At 38.3% G+C, this 16,629-nt stretch overlaps 2 protein-coding genes across 2 annotated transcripts; one reads left to right on the top strand and one right to left on the bottom strand.

Moving 5' to 3' along the window:
* Window positions 1-1,235: 1,235 nt before the first annotated feature.
* Window positions 1,236-6,777, bottom strand: LOC131776676 (uncharacterized). Its single transcript, XM_059092893.2, has one exon. The coding sequence runs from the start codon at window positions 6,533-6,535 to the stop codon at window positions 3,704-3,706; it is 2,832 nt and encodes a 943-aa protein (XP_058948876.1). The 5' UTR covers window positions 6,536-6,777; the 3' UTR covers window positions 1,236-3,703.
* Window positions 6,778-8,008: 1,231 nt separating this feature from the next.
* Window positions 8,009-16,459, top strand: LOC131776656 (protein kinase C and casein kinase substrate in neurons protein 2-like). The gene is made up of 4 exons (XM_059092873.2): window positions 8,009-8,918; window positions 10,948-11,068; window positions 14,046-14,179; window positions 14,759-16,459. Exons 1-4 carry the CDS (start codon window positions 8,119-8,121, stop codon window positions 15,033-15,035), a joined length of 1,332 nt encoding a protein of 443 aa, XP_058948856.2. The 5' UTR covers window positions 8,009-8,118; the 3' UTR covers window positions 15,036-16,459.
* Window positions 16,460-16,629: the final 170 nt, after the last annotated feature.

Here is a 16,629-nt window from a genome sequence, read left to right as displayed (position 1 = left end):
TCACCGCGTCAGATTTTTCGTGGTTAGGGGGGAAGGGAGGGGGGGTTAGCATCAGTTCTTGTCAGGTATGACATTTCTCTATTTTATAACGAGTATTACTTCCGAGTCTTGCCGACAACTTGACTTATGATAGTTTACGGTGTAAGCGGGTAGTTGCTGCAGGTGGGGGGAAGGGTGGGGCACACTGTAAATTTTTAATGTTCCCAGATCAGACCCTGCATTTGTCTTCAAACGTACTGGTTTGACATACTTTTTTTGTGATAATTGGTACAGATCAGGTCAACACAGGTGACCTAGAACAGATAGCAAAAAATAAGCCCTCCTGTTAGGCTTTATTTTCATGAGCCTTGCTTACCAGAGATTTCTTTACCAAGGTCATAACTAATCATCTTTCTTATTCTATTAACCTAATTGCTGTAGAGTCATCCCTCAGGAAATAAAGAGACTGTCATTAAGACTGAAATGTTGACATTTCAAGAAAATGTCATGTTCTAAGTCTGGCTACAGAGTCTTGAGAAAACATTCCCTCAGGCTGTAAACGTGTCAGTCCCTGTTACCAACAAGTCCTGTTCAGGAATACCTAACCCAGACAGTCACAACACATGACTGCTGCTGGATTCAAACCCTTGAGGCAAAACACGTTTCATTTCACTGGGGCTTGTTGCCCTGGTGAAATGAAACAATCAATAGCCCTAACCAGCTAGTAAATTGTTGTCAATGTGAAAGCAAGGGTAGTTTTTTTAACAAGTTTATGCTCAAGGAACAGGGGAGGAGTTGATTGAAGATGCGACTATGAAGTGGCAAGAGGTAGTACAAATGGTAGGATGTTGTCAAACTCAACAGCATACTATTATTTAACAAAAAGGTTTAGCACATGTCAGTACTTTGAAAGCTACTAATAACAGCAGTGTATTTGACTCGCAGATGTAGACACAGATAACTTTCTAATAGCCTGCACAGCAGGTATAATTTGGGTGTGCAAGTGCTCAGTATTTTCTTGACAAGGAATTGATTTTTAAAAGCACCAAACGGCTGGAGAAGGAATGACACTTGTACCTAGGGGGTAGGCAACAGTCAAAAGAAAGGAGAGGAGAAGAGCTGGGGCAAGAGAAGTCATCATCTTTTACCAGTCCCTCCCCCTACCATGCACCTTAACTCTAAATCAAACAAAGAAACAATCACAAGCTTGTATCACAGGCAGTATTGCAGGTTAACTTATTGAAACTAATCAGCAATTATGTGCAACACACCAAGCCTCAGCCTTTACTTTCCAAATCAAAATATTCGATGTAAATAACACAGCAGGCTGCACTTTCCCCATGATAAACATGAATCTGTATGACACGACTTACAAATACTCTTATTACAGAGAAAACAACAACATGGCTATTGATATTTGTTTACTTAAATCATAATTATTGTGTTTAAAATAAATCATACGTACCATACAAACAATACAGTCATTATGTGACCATCAACCTTGAAAGCAAAATTATTCAAAGTTCTCTCTTATCAATATTAAGAAGGCAATAAGAACACTACTTAAGCTCTTACTGATGCCAGCCTGTCCATTTTGGTGCCAGTCTTCATCACACTGTAGAATATGCAATGGGAGCATAGACATTCTCTCTTCACTGTGAAGTTTATATAGGCTAAGGCCTACACACATTTTGATGGTCCTTACTTGTGATCTATTGGAGGACAGATGCATAGATGACCTCAACATAAACAACACTTTGCTTTTTTATCATATAAAACATATAGACTCATCTTAACAAGGGTCTGCAAAGTAATAGATCACAAAGTTTGTCATAAAGCAGTAAGAACATCAACATCTTTCTCAGCTATGTTACGTGTGCTATTTTCTTGTTCTTACCACATTTTGATGTCATCTGTGATCTATTACTGAACAGATGCACAGCAACATGACTCTATTTGTTAAATGCAAATACAGCCATTTCTCCTTGCCTCCGACTACACTCTGCCAAATAGAGTGATACAGAACACTCCTGCAATCTTATGACTTACACTGTAAAAAAGACTGCCACATAAATACAGGCAAGCTACAAATGTACAATAAAACTGCTCCTATAATTATATCTAATCCAGTAATTTACAGCAATGTCAGTGTTCTCTCTCTAACTGAAAGCCATGGTTAAAAACACTCATTTGATTCATCAAAGAAACTTTAAAACTTTTAGGAAACAGCCAAATGGTTAAAATATTCCACTGAATAAAACTAATGACTTTTTGGATAGTTTTGCCAGAGTAGCATCACAACATTAATTCAGTGCTAAGGATGTTCTCAGTGTACAATTTTAACTACGTAATATAGCAAATATCATAATCCTGCATGATGTCAAGGCTTATTCTACTATATAATTAGAGATAATCTGGACTTTTAGCGGCTTTGCCTGTATCACAATAAACCCTTTGACTTTGATTTCACTATGATTCAAATGTGTTAAAACACCTTGTCATAAAAAATCAATAGTAACAAATAATAAAGACAATCAATGTTTGATCAACACACTGAAACCTACAAGGTTATTAAAGATTCATTAATGATTACCACAGACTAAAATATACAAATATCACCCTAGATTGTTACGAAAAAGACTGCTGTGACCCATTAAACTACTTCAATCAACCCAAACTATCACAGATTGAGATTTCTTTAAAAAATTGCATGGATATATAACATGAAATGTAATAGAATGCATTTTGCATGCTAAATACACTTGGGTATATCTTGCATGAAATAAAATGATACAGTCGCAACAGAGGTTAATATCCATCTGTCTTGGATAAAATAGTCATCAAACTGCACAAAACCAGGCTTGAATTGTGATGTCTTCCAAACACAGATAATTGTACTTCATAACTCGACACGCTATTTTGTTGCTATGCAAAATCTGTTTCCCAAACATATTTTTGATTTAAAGAATTCTAATTCTCTACTTTTTTTTAAACCAAATCAAATCAATTTTCACATTGCCTTGTTGTTCCAAGTTATCACCTAAGTTGAGGCCTTAATTTTTACATAAGCAATAGGCATTGCTTTAATGATAACGAGTCCTTGAACAAGTATATATAGTAATATAGAATCTGCTTTAAGCTGCCTTTCTGCCTTTGCTCACTGCCATTACAATATCAGTTTGAAATGAAATATAATCTTCTCAAACATTTATGTTTTAAACTACTAGATCACCAAACAGCCAGTGCTCTAGCTCTCTGAGTAAGGCTTAATGTGTTCCACAAGTTAATTCACACTTAACAGTCAAAATAACACCATGCTTTGTCTTTCGCCTGCAAAAAAGATTTGAACTCTACCTGACTGAGAGCCAAAAGTTTGAAATAAGATCTCATGTATGTCAATGCACATGTAGAACATAGAATGCCTGATACTCAGAATAGCTACTCAATAGGGCTTCCAATCTGCAAAGTTTCGGATCCATGCTACTGTGAGCAACTCTTTCTTTTCACATGAAATAGTGTTAGAGCTAGGCTCTTGAGAACTTTCAGTCAACTCTGAGTCTCTCTCTCTTTTTTTCTATTTCCCACTATGGTTAACCCCAGATGAAAACGAAATCCCAGTCTACAATAATTATGTTAGTAACTAAAGTACATGCAAAGACTTGACCGTGTTAAGGTGTAGACAAACCACTGTTTATTGTGGAGCTATAACAGCTCAATGTAAATGTTAAATACCATCTCCTATAGGCGTAATCTTGGCCACTTCTGGAGAGACTCCAACAACTTCCTCCACCACCTCTTCTTGAATCATGACCTCTTGGGTAATCTGACCTTGATGTAACGCCTCCTGGAGTATTTCTGCTGGGTTAATTTCCGTAACATTCACCACAGCTTGACATGGTTTTTCTTGGTTAAGTTCTTGTCCAGTTGCAGTCTTTTCCACTATATTTGGATGGCTTTCACCCATAGCAGTAACAACTGATTGTCCATTAGGCTGCCCTGTTCCAGCAGTCCCAGTACCCACAGACACTTTGTACAATGAGTCAGTCATGGTACCTACTGATGACATAACAGCAGACTGGTCGATGCCACCAGCTGATAAATGTTGGCTGTTTTCAGTGTTAGTACCAACTGTTGTTTTTCTTATTTCTTCTGTCTCCACAGCAACAGAAACCCTGGATGGGAAAAACTGACCAGGTATTGCCTGTATGTTAGGAGGGAAGCTATTAATAGGCCTTGCTAGGTTTGTGGCAGTAGCAAATGGCACTCCCATGTTTGGAATTGAACTTCCACTCATGGTATTGAGAAAGGTACTCATATGGGGAATCTTGGCATTTGTGCTTGAAGAAGGAAATGTCGCTTGCATTTCTGGATGGTTCACCACACTAGGTCTCGCATGGCCAGCAGCTTCACTCCCAATGGCCACTGCCCCTGGACTGGAGTCTTGATGAGTCGGTGCTCTGGGCATGACAGCAATCTGATTGGCTTCCACAGTACCTCTCTTGGCTGGAGGCTCCCCTTCCTTGTCTGTTACCCCAGTGGGTGTATTACCTCTTAACTGAGAAGCCAATGCTGATAGCATGGATGACATTGGTGTGCTAGTTGGAGGTAAGTTGCTCAGGTTTGCTAACATTTCTGCAGCAGAAGTGGTTCTTTTCCTTCCTCTTCTTCCCTTTGGTTTTGGAGAGCTTGCATTTTTATTTTTGGGGTCTGTTCCAGCAGGGTCACTTCCATCCCCTGGTTGCACAACAGCCACTGTTTCTGCTGTAACACTGTCTGCTATTGGAACTGATGCCACTGTGGTGCTGATGCCAGGACTAGCAGTTCTTATCGGAGTGGCCACTGCACCTCTAATATCTTGAAAAGCTTGAACTTGAGCAGCAGGTCCAGTCATGGGCATAGGAGCAAGGAATGCAACACCTTGACCAGTTCCTTGGATACCTTGCATTGGAGCAATAGGAAGAAGGGTAGAGATGCTGTGCAAGATTTGGCCATCCTTGGTCATAGTTGGTGCCATACTACTAAATGTTTGCATCCCAGGAAGGACTCCACCTTGTGAAGCTGACAAAAATGCACTTTGAGACATGCCTGGCACAAGTCCTTGCATTCCAGAGAAAGGCATTCCAGTGACAGTGCTTCCCTGTACACCTGGTAAAGGTTGTCCTGCAGTAACAGGAATCCCAGGTAACAAAGTTCCTTGAATCCCTGGCATTGTCATGCTGTAAAGAGCACCAGATCCCGGTGGTAGCCCTTGAAGAATAGTTCCCTGAGGACCAAGAACGGGCATTCCCGGAGGCAAAGTACCTTGTGTTACATTTGTAGATGTGACAGGAAGACTTACGAGCTGAGATGTTGATGAAGGCGGTTGTGAAATGGGCTGGGTGTTCTGAATGACACTAGGTGCCATTCCAGTAGCAGCTGGATTTACTTCTAGTGTGACAGCGACCGGTCCTTCGACGCGAGAAGGATTTGGCATAAGAGCGGCGGTCGCTGCGGCTGCCTCGACGCTGTTCAGCGAAGCGACCTTGTTTACCGCTGCTACAAGACTTGCCTCGGGACTAAGACTCGATTCCATTGGTTTTAGAACTTGTGCTTGCTTATTTTTGATGCCTTGTATGACTGCTTCGCTGACTCCCTTGGCCTGAGGGGTTGTTGACCGCTTTCTGATTCCTAACCGCTCACGCCGTCTTCGCTGTCGTTCACGGTTTCCTTTGCGTATTATCTCCAATTGCTCGCTTGTCATGGTTTCCTTTCGTTTTCGCCTCCATTCCCGATATCTCGCCCTCAGCGCTTCAATTTGGTCGCTACTCATCCTTTCTTTCTGCTTCCTTTTTAACTCGCGTTGTTTTTCTCTTCTTGCCGTGACCTCATCGTTATTCCCCTGCATTTTCTTCTTTTCACGCTCTCTAAATACCCGCTTTGTCGCGACGTCTTCGGGTGATTTTTCAGTGTGTCTCTTCGGTTCTCGCGTTCGCCGCTTCTTCCCGTCTGCTTTTGTTTCTGAAATTTCCGTAGTTTCTTCGGTTCCGTTTTCTTGAGGTTTTTCATCGATTACTTCCACCTCACTGGCGACAACAAGAACGCTGCTCTCGTCTGAAGCGCCGTCAAATCTTGAGTTATTGTCGTGACATGGTGGTGAAATGGCGTTGTTTGCTGATGAGACGGTATCGGATGAAATTTGCTCAGTTGCGCCTTCCTTTCGCGATTTTTGCCTCGTTCTCGTAGATCGCTTCGGTCTCGTAGCTTTCGAACTTTCTTTATCTATTTCTTCTGGTACTTCTGTCTCGACTTTCAGAGGTAGCATTACTTCTACAATCGCACAGCCCTCAGACAGAACCTCAAGATCATGGCTTGGGTCCACGTCGTTACTGGTTGTCGATGGCGCTTCACTCTGGCGTGACATCCTTAGTTTTTCGCGCCTTCGTCGCTGTCTTTCTCTATTCAGTCTTCGAATTCTTTCTGTCCGACTCTCGCCCGATGTTTCTGTGATGGATTCCACTGTGTCTGTGTCTTCGTTACTCACTCCTGCATCCGTACTGTCATTAGCTTCGCTATTCATTTTTGCACAAGATATCGCATATCAAACCATCCAAAGTATAAACACGCCAGAAAGCAGGACTACGTCACGCGATAAACTAAAGGACTTTAGACAAATCTTTTACGTTTCCAATTCGCACAAACTAAAAGAAAAACCTTTGAAGAATTGCTGTTTGCTTACTGGGTGCGAATTCGACGTACCAAGGACTTTAAAATAGACGATTTTGGCGTCTAGGTGGCCATATTGGGAATCAGTCAATCAAATTTTTGAAACCTCGGGAAGAGACTAGCCTCGTTTGCACGCTGGGGTGTGACGCGTTTGTTGAATGGCAGTGGCTATTGTCACATGTCTAGGAAATGCACAGGAAAGCTGGATATGAAAAATATTTAGGATAAACTGCTGTTTTCTCGGTGTTTCGACAGCTCGATTATTCTGCTCCTCTTTAATTAGCTTATGAGTCGTCATTTTTTACCCGATCCAGTTCAGAAAATCAAACAAGCCGAAGTTATGTGACGTTAATAAGCGTGATTGTTTCCACTTGGCTGACTGTTTTGACACCCGACAGTAACGAAGTATTTGTTATCACTATTCGTCCCTGGCCGGATACAAATACTTCGGAATGACTTTTGAGCACGATAATGCGATTTTGCGTGACCTTTCGGCGCGTTCTTTATCAATTGGGCAAGTTGTCTTCGTTGAAATTTTTCTAAACTTTCAAACCCACTGATTTACGGCTAGTCGAAACCACCTCAACCGAAAAACTTCACACAAAGGTAGCTTATTAGGGTTGATTTTCCACAAGAATGTGTACATAACAGAACATATATCAGGTGTCAGAGGCGGCTTGTGTGAGTCTCTGCATACTTAATAATTGACCCGGTCAAGATAAGCTTGATACAACTTAAAAGGCACAATTCTCAACGAAACATGTTGCCAATTACGGTACCGCCTTCAAATTTTAGACTGTAGTTGATCAACAACCAAAGGGTGCTGTGCTCCATGCATCTAATCCTTCAAGATGCTTCCATAGAAATTTCCGGAATCATATATTGGATTAAGTGGCAGGATCAGCAAAAAACTATTAAAAGAAGCAAAGAAACAAACAAACAAGAACATTCGAGCTAAAATATTCAAATCCCTTTCGAATTATATGCCAATAATCAAGTCCTTTAATTTACCCAAGAATTGAGACCCATGATACTAAAGACATTTCGGGGACGGAAAGACTTGAAATTCTTCTGAAGGGCATGGCTGTCCCTCCACCGCCTATGTAGTGGCTAATGGCTCTGTGTTGAACCCTATTAAGATTTTTCACCTTTCCATCAGATGAACTTGACGAGAGAACCCCCGCTACCATTTTGAATTTTAATCACTTAGTTAAGTTCACTCTGCAAAACTTAAGTTGTAAAGAGATTCTTGATTTAGGTTCCTTGACTACCAAAATGCCCGCGTTTCCTTGCCAGCGTTACAAACAGTTTTCTGCGCATGCGGTAAGAACTGGAAGACCCCACACCTTCAAAATACTCCAGTTAGACAAATTTCGGAACAATGTGAGAGAAGTTTGAGAGCAAAAATAGTGGAAGTTATTGTGTTGGAAGGCAGTTATGTCCATGCGAGGCACACCTAGGGGTTCTGACGAGAACCTGCAGTATAGTGCTGCTAGTGACAGTTTTTGGGATGTTGGAAACTTCAAGCGCACGGTCAAACGAATAGACGATGGTGCAAAGTTATGTGACGAGTTTATGAAGCTTGTCACAGAAAGAGCTGAAATAGAAGCAAAATACGCATTGAAATTGAAAGCATGGGCCAAGAAATGGGAAGAATGTGTTAAAAATGGACCGGAATATGGCACAATGGAAGTTGCCATGCGAGGCACTGTCACTGAAGCCGAGTCTAGAGCAGAGATTCACTTGTTATGCCGTGATAAACTGATGAACGACGTGCACGAATCAATTAAAAGGTGGAAAACAGAAAATTACCACAAAGGAATATTTCAATGGAAGGAGACCAAAGAGGCCGATGAAGGGTTTACGAAGGCTCAAAAGCCTTGGGCAAAGCGATTGGCTAAAGTTGAACGGTCGAAAAAGGCGTATCACACTGCCTCGCGAAACAGCGAGCAAGCTCAAAATTTGGAGAATCAAGCAACTAACGACGCCGAATTGAAAACAGCTGAGAAACTGAAAAAGTTGCAGGATGCAACAGAGAAAGCGAAACGAGAAGTGGATAAATGTAAAGAAAAGTACGAACTTCGCCTGGACGAAATTACATCGTACAACTCACAATATGAACGAGACATGATTCAAGAATTTGAAAGATGTCAAGAGAACGAGGACAGCCGTCTTGCGTTTTTCAGAGACACGCTAATGAAGTATCACAAATGTTTGGATATATCGGATAGCCCTGAGTAAGTATTTGACACGATGCAATTTATTTTGTTGGGGTTGGTCCTTCGTTATAGGAACGTAAGGAATAAGGAAAAGTATGCTCCAGTTTCGTTCTAATTATAAATTGAACATTGCACTCGATGAATGTTCACTTGTCATCCTCTTTGTAACTTTTCTTGAGTACTCGTGTTCTCCGTAATTATTTAATTATTATGCAAATATTACAACAAATCAAGCGTAAACACTTTGAATCCACTCAGATATGATTTGCATAGTTAATCCAGTTTCCTACAGTGCGATCTTCTCTTGTTCTGCGGCTTTCAATGTTGTTTATTTGGCTTCAGCAGCCTTCGATGTATAACATGCCAAGAATATTTACTTTCCTTTATTTGCATGTAGGTCTATGAAAGTGTAGTTCCCTATCCTTCATTAGATAATTTCCTGTCACCCCTTTAAAACTGATTAATCTTCATCTATGCTCATCTAAATCGAAGTAGATGAGATAAGTACGGTAATCAGTTATTTTATTGCTTGTATTTATTATGGGCAGCAGACCTGAAAATATGTTCTTGGATGTACCAAGCCATGAGAGAAATAACCGAAAAAAGCACCCAGGAATGCAGCCATCCATAAATAGCAATACTTTGAATAATCCTTAAGTATAAAGATCACTAATCTAGTGGTAGGACTGTTCAACTTATCAGCCAATGCGCTGCTGAGTAGTGTACCAACTAGGACTTCAAATCTGGCCAGCTTTGAAGAAATTATCCAAGATTAAATGTTAAGTGCTCTGATGTGACAGAAAAATTTTTCTTAATTTCCTATGTATTGAAAATGTGCAATACTGTCACCTCAGTTCCAGAAATATGCAAAAGAGTATTTTTTTTAATAAACAGCATGGAGTCTTAAAGAAGGTCTTGCATCAAAATTTGAAGGTCCATTAAACATGGCAGTTTTTTTCTCAAGACAAAAAGGTCAAGTTCAAGATTCTCTTGTAAAATGTTGTCCAAATCATAACATGCTTTGTAAAAGATCTACCAAGAAATGACAGACGTGCAAATATTCTTTTTTCATCGTACACTCAGAGAGTTATGTAGTGCACTATAGTCTCAAATTTTTCAACTCTGTAAAGCAATGTTGCATTTCAAAATGAGGTCATTGAGTGGTTTACAATGACTGAGATCCTTAGGCTAGTAACAATCATAACTGAATCTTTCATTGAATTCCAGGTATAACAAAACATTGACCTATCATGTTTTTTAAATGACCTATCATGTTTTTTAAATGACCTATCATATCACCAAATTCCTTAGTTCGTAGACTCAAAGGAAGATTCTAAAATTTTTTGTCAGGGGCTATGTTTTGGTGTAATTGTCATGAAATATTAAGCTCAAATCAACCATCATAGGCAGTATTCATCTCTATTTGGTTTAATATACTTCTGGGAAAAGCACTGTTATTTCAAGGTCACTGTCTCCTATTTAAACCTTTTCAACATAACAAAATCAACTCAATATGTTATCAACAAGCTCCCTCAGAGTCCTCTAATTTAAAAATGATTTTTAAGAATTCTTGCTTTTTCTTTTCTAAGTATTATGCTAACAGATCCTCTCTTAACTGTTATGTGAGATTTTGGATAGTTGTGAAGTCTTAGAGAATATCTTTAGCTTCTTTGCCAACTAGTGCTTTACTTGTTACAATTAACCTTACCGGCATAACCAGACAACTATTGGCAGCTGCTAGCATGTGTACAATATCAAATCTTGACTGACTTATATTATTTTGTGGAAAATTCATCGTTATCTGACACTTGGCTTTTATTAAATTATCTCATATTGATGCATTTTGTATGAGAAAATTAACACTTTTATGACACCTTGTTTCTGAAATTTTTTTTTTCTCTTGACTCATAATTTTACGTGGAGATGTGAAGTGTGTTAGAACTTACCCTAAGTTTTGATACTTTTTTCAATTTTTTCTTTTTTTTTCAGTTTGTTTACATGACTTTTCTGAGTAGAAACAAATGTTAAGAAACTCTTCTTTTTGCAGGTTTTCTGGTGTCTTTGTCAACATGGGCCTCACATTTCAGAAGGCAGATGCCCAGGCAGACTTAGACTGGTGGTCACACAACCATGGTATGGGCATGCCACAGAATTGGCCAATGTTTGAGGTACATTAGCATTCTGTATATCTTCATTATAAGATACCCAAAGTCAGTCTAGATTTTATACATTCATGAATAAGTTCAGTCAATATCAAATGGAAATATGCCTTGAAGTGGTATGTGATGGCTGTTTAGGTAGCAAGATTGAGATTAGTTATTGCAAATTATATCTCTAGGGAAACTTTCCATGTCATATCATCTCACTGTATGTACAGTAATGATTGGATTTAGGGTCCTCATTCCAATAAGTACCTTTTATCATGTAAGCTCCCCCCATTCTAATAAGCATCCTTATTGCACAAACACCTTCACTCCAATTAGCATCCCTGGTTTGGTTGAAAAGTGCTGGTCAATGGCACTCTTACATAATTTTGACCTTGGTTGCTACAAAACCACTTTGATTTCTTGAAAGGGAAAGTAAGGTCTACATAAGCAAAGCTCTTCAAGTCTATTATTTTCAACTCAACTGCATGCCAACTGGGGCTGTTTGTGGGTCCAAATGACTCTTACTCATTAATACACCAGAGCTGGGTTCCTGAAACTGAAAAATGATTCATTTCATTCAGTTAGCAATGTGAAATGAATCCATTGCAGGCACCACAGTCTTCTTTAGTGAAAGAACTCTCACTCTAGAGCTAGTATGTATTGAGAAAAAAAACCCTTCCTTTCAAATTGAGTCGTTGACTCAAGCTAGTACATTTAATTCTTGGTAGCATACGTTTTCCACAGGCTTCTCTTGACATTTGCTACAAGAACAACACTTGTGATTTTCAAGACATGAGCATTTGAGCAGTTTGACATTTTCCTTGAAACTCGTTTTCTTGAATTTCTTTGTCAGCACAGGTTTCTTCTTTCATGTTGCATTTGAAACATAAATGGATGTATTACACCCTCTGGATTAAAGTCTAAATTTAGAATTCAATCAGCAGTGCTCTCCTTTTTTCTGTTTTCCTTATTTACATCCATCTCAGCTGGAATTTAAGGCAGCATGCTTGAATATTGCTATGTCACAGTTATATCATAACAAAGAAGGTCATTTTTAATTTGAAAATGTCAATTTTTGGAACGCAATTTTTTGCAACAAAAAAGTTTTTAGAACAAGTGAATAGCCAGTTAGGACAATGCAAATCGGGAACTTTTCATTTAGGTAAACGTTTTCTAGACCTTATTTTCCCTTTAAACGCAACAAAAAAGAATAAAGATTACTTCAGACTTAAGTATTAGGAACAAATTATCTTTGCATGCAATTGTTCCTTATCTCTCCTCCATTTGTGATTTTGCCAACCTTTGTTTCAGTGGGTGTCAATTTTGTGTCATTGTTGTATCAGGCAGCATTTCCATCATAGCATCAGAGGCAAGCCACAGTTTAACCATAGCTGTTTTTAGCTTTAAGAGGGTTCCTTTCAGGAAATGTATTCTTTTTTCACTGCAAAGCTGAAGTGACTTTAATTTTATTCAGCTCAAGCTAGAAATCATATATGTTGTGGGATTCAGTTATGTTTTTCTTTCATGTGCTTAGTATACCTTAGAAATACATTTCGTGTTATTTTCAAACAATATATGAATTCTAGTGGAAAAAGATATTTTCAAGAGTAGGTACTTTTTCATTAAGATGTGGTTAATGTGCAACTTTAGTAAGAAGGTAGTTCATGTCTCTGAACTAAGAGTGCAGAACTTTTCCAGTGGATGCAGTCTTCAAACTGCTTTTTTTGCCTATGTTTAGGAAAGGAAACATCCTACTAGTAACTTACTGCAAAGAAAGTTGCATAGACAATGTCAAAGTGGAGCATTAAAAAAGGGAAAGCAACTCCAAAACTTATACATAGATAAGGGAAGTACTTGTGAGTCACTTGATAAAGTGCACAGTATTCACCTGGACACAGAGGATAATTTTGCTTGGAACACTTACACTATCAATATTGAACATCTCATAACTTTAGGCACAGGTGAATGCTTCAATGAAGGTGTTTTGTACAGCACAGTTGAGTCAATATATAACTGCTGTGTTAAAGATTCAAGCAATGTTGAAAGAGTAGGTGAACATCCACAAGATGGAAATATTTCAGAGAAGGTAGACTGTGTAGAAAGTGCATATGGTAATAGCAGGACAGAAGTGTTATACTGGGAAATATTGGATGTGTCATGCAGTAATCAGGTACTATAGATTGAAGATCACAGGATTATCAGTAGTTATACGTTAGCTAGAGTTTTTTACTACGGATAGTATAAGGCAGTCAGAGTCAGCTTAGAAAAGAGGTGCTAAGATTTTACTAGAAACCTTTGTCTGGCAGAGGGTTAAAAAGTTAAGTATTTGCAGTGAATGGTTTTAAGCAAGAGAAACAATTTACTGCAAAGAGTGATTGTTTAGTTAGGAGAAGCATTGAAGAAGAACTGTTGATTCATGAACTTGATTGGAAGTGAGCATCGACATCAAGTGAAAACTGTTTGCTTTTCATTAAACTATTACTACAGGAAGATAAGTCGTGCCATTTTAGGCTAAATTTACTCCTCATCTGATCCCTTGTTTTTTGTCAGTTTTCCTAAAATGCTTAACTACCTTCAAGATGAAACAAGACCACTGAATAGTTTGGTAACATAGTAAACACAAAAGAGGAAAAAGTCTTTAAAGGAGGCAGAAAAAATATCATAATTTAATATAGAGAAGATTGAAAATTGGCAGGCACAAATGATGTTACTCCTGTCATGTCACTTTGAAGGTGGCTGAAAGCAAGGACTCTTATTTTTTCAAAACAATTTTTGGGAAAAAAGTGGGATCAAATTAATCAAATTTCACAAAGAAATTCAGAACCACCTCTAGCATTATGTTCTTGAACAATACACCTTACACTATCATCAGCTACTTCGGACTAAAAACCACAAGAAACCATAACAACGTATGTACTATGAGATCCTCGGAGTGACTTCAAAGCTTCATAGTTAGATGCTTGAGTACTTTGAAAGTTGAACCTTTTTTTTTTTCCAGGAGTATAATGAGCCACCTCCAGCAAAACGACCATCAGTGTCACGAGGACATGAACAAGCACCAGTGGCATCCACTTATACAACCACTCAAAACCATATTGAAGAACAAACTGATTACCCTCATCACAATGAGATGTAAGTTTTAGAACTAAGAATAACTAGTGGCCTTGAGCTTTTCCAAGTCTACTTGAACACTGAGCTTACAGGCTACCAAGACAGGCATCAAAAGACTGCGCATGTACAAACATCGTTATGATTTGGTAATGTGCTGTTAGCATGTCACAACCAAGTTGTGTCACACAAGTTACAAACAACCACACAAGCTATTGACTCATGTTGTGTCAAAAAACATATAACCGTTTTAGGTATAGCTTGAAAAAGAATATTAAATCAACATGATACCTGTACTTGAAAAAGCTTTGTGTTCAAAAAGTCTCAAGTTTTCCCTTTCCCTACCGCTGATAATTACTGAAGTTTTAATTTTCTTTTGCTTATTTTGCAAGACAGCAGCTGTTTCTTATGTTTTCCTAATTGAAATTTTGCACAGGAGATAGGTGTGTTGCTAGCCAGAATTAATACTCTTGTACATGCCTGACTTTTGACTGCTGTGTTCAGGCTACTTGCCTAAGGAATAAAGGTGCAATGGTAATGAGACAATTCAGAGCTTATCCATCACAGTGTTATTCACCTTTGTCTCATTTTCTTGGTCAATAGAAACAACCCATTTAACAATTATACATCAAATACAAATGAAGACTTCAGTGAACCATCAGCTCCAGATGAATGGGACATTGAGCCACCTCCCATTGAAGATACAGGTGTCCCAGTCAGGGCCTTGTATGACTTCCAAGGTGTGGAGGATGACGAACTCAATTTCAAAGAAGGGGACATCCTTACACAACTTTCCTCGCAGGATGACCAGGGCTGGTGTCAGGGAAGATTTCAGGGTAAAATTGGACATTTTCCTGGGACTTATGTGGAGCCACTGTAGGAAGAAGAAGTTAATGATAGCAATGTGATGTTCTGCTCTTCTTTAAAAGAATTCAATCTTAGTGTCTCTTGATGGTCTCCCCTGCCGTTACATGGAGCATGGCATTTTAAAAACATAAGGCAATGCCTCAATGCTGGCTGTTAAATTCCCAAGTACTATCTCAGAAAAAAATATCTAAGCAATAAGTTATCACAAAAAATGATAATAATAATATTGATAGTCAATAAAATATGTGCAACCACAGGACGTTGTGGTTTATTTGTGGCTCAAGGAAATATCAATATCCATATCCCTGCACAGACTTAATTCTTGCAGCTGTTTTTGAACATATTTCATAAAAAAGCAAAACATGGGATGCAAGGAGACTAACTGTGCTGTGGAAAGATTTTGGTTTTAACCATTCAAACTCCAGAAACTCTAGTTGGCTTTTACACTCAAGACAAATATGGTCTTTTTTTTTTCCTTAATTCCTTCTCCTTATCCAATTTTATTTACTATTTAAACCTTATAGTTATCAGCATCTTATTTCTCCTCACAATTATCTTTTGAATCAGTATTACTGAAGATTGTGAGAATTAAGGAAATGATTACCAACCTAAGAGGCTTTGATTGTTGGACAAATTCTTCTTCTCAGCACCTGAAGAAATGTATAGTGAAGAGTATGGAGAATTTGTATATTGATGTTAGGGTGTAAAGGGTTAACCTTCCTTGAGTGGGTATTGATATTTTCAGAGAACACCTATTGTGAAAAAAATAATGTATACTTTGCAGAAGGTTAGGTTTTTTTCAGCGTGTATATTGTTGGTAAGGAGAATCCAATTACAATAGATGTAAAACTGATTTTTGGAAAAATTGTTCTAGTATCTGGATGGTCTGGGTTATATTATTTCTCCTTGTCTAACAATTCAACAATATAAAGGGGAAACTTCTTACCCTGCCACCATTATATAAAAAGAGGCATACCATTGTACTTTTTCAAGTATGAAACAGAATTTAGATGTATTGCAACAGTTAATTGATAAACTTATTTATGCAGCTTTGTTGTCAGTATGAAGCAAGAATAATTTTTTGAGTAGGTTTTCATACTTGTATATCACAAATGAACGAAAAAAGGTGTTCTAAAGAAAGCCATTATTTACTCTATTTGGTAGAATATCTGAAACCCCTTCAGCATGTATTTCCTCCCAACGGTACCTAATTTGCTGCAAATGCTGCCATAGAAGTGAATTTAACAAGTAGCTGGTCAGGAGAAGTTGAATTTTGATCAGAGTTTAGGGTTACTGAATGTAAAGGATATTTTGTGAAGACCATTTGGAATGAGGTGTATTTCAAATGAAATGTCTTTAGGTCATGTTTATTCTCTTCTCTGCTGTCCCAGATAATCATGGAAGCAGTAAATGATTATTGTAATAAATGTGATTTTTTGAAAGACAATTGTTTCAGCTGTGTATTTTTGGTATTGCTGTCATGACCATTGAGGTCCGTTTCCCCAAAATACCTGATTTTCAACTGTCATAGGGGATAAAAGTTTTAACTAAATTCCTCATTTTTTTCACAACCACTTCATGTTCGAATAAATTGTTTATGGTGTTCC

Source organism: Pocillopora verrucosa, chromosome 8 (assembly GCF_036669915.1).
Source record: "Pocillopora verrucosa isolate sample1 chromosome 8, ASM3666991v2, whole genome shotgun sequence".
NCBI lineage: Eukaryota > Metazoa > Cnidaria > Anthozoa > Scleractinia > Pocilloporidae > Pocillopora > Pocillopora verrucosa.
The sequence above is the reverse complement of the archived record's forward strand: the minus strand, read 5'-3'. Positions and strand labels throughout refer to the sequence as shown.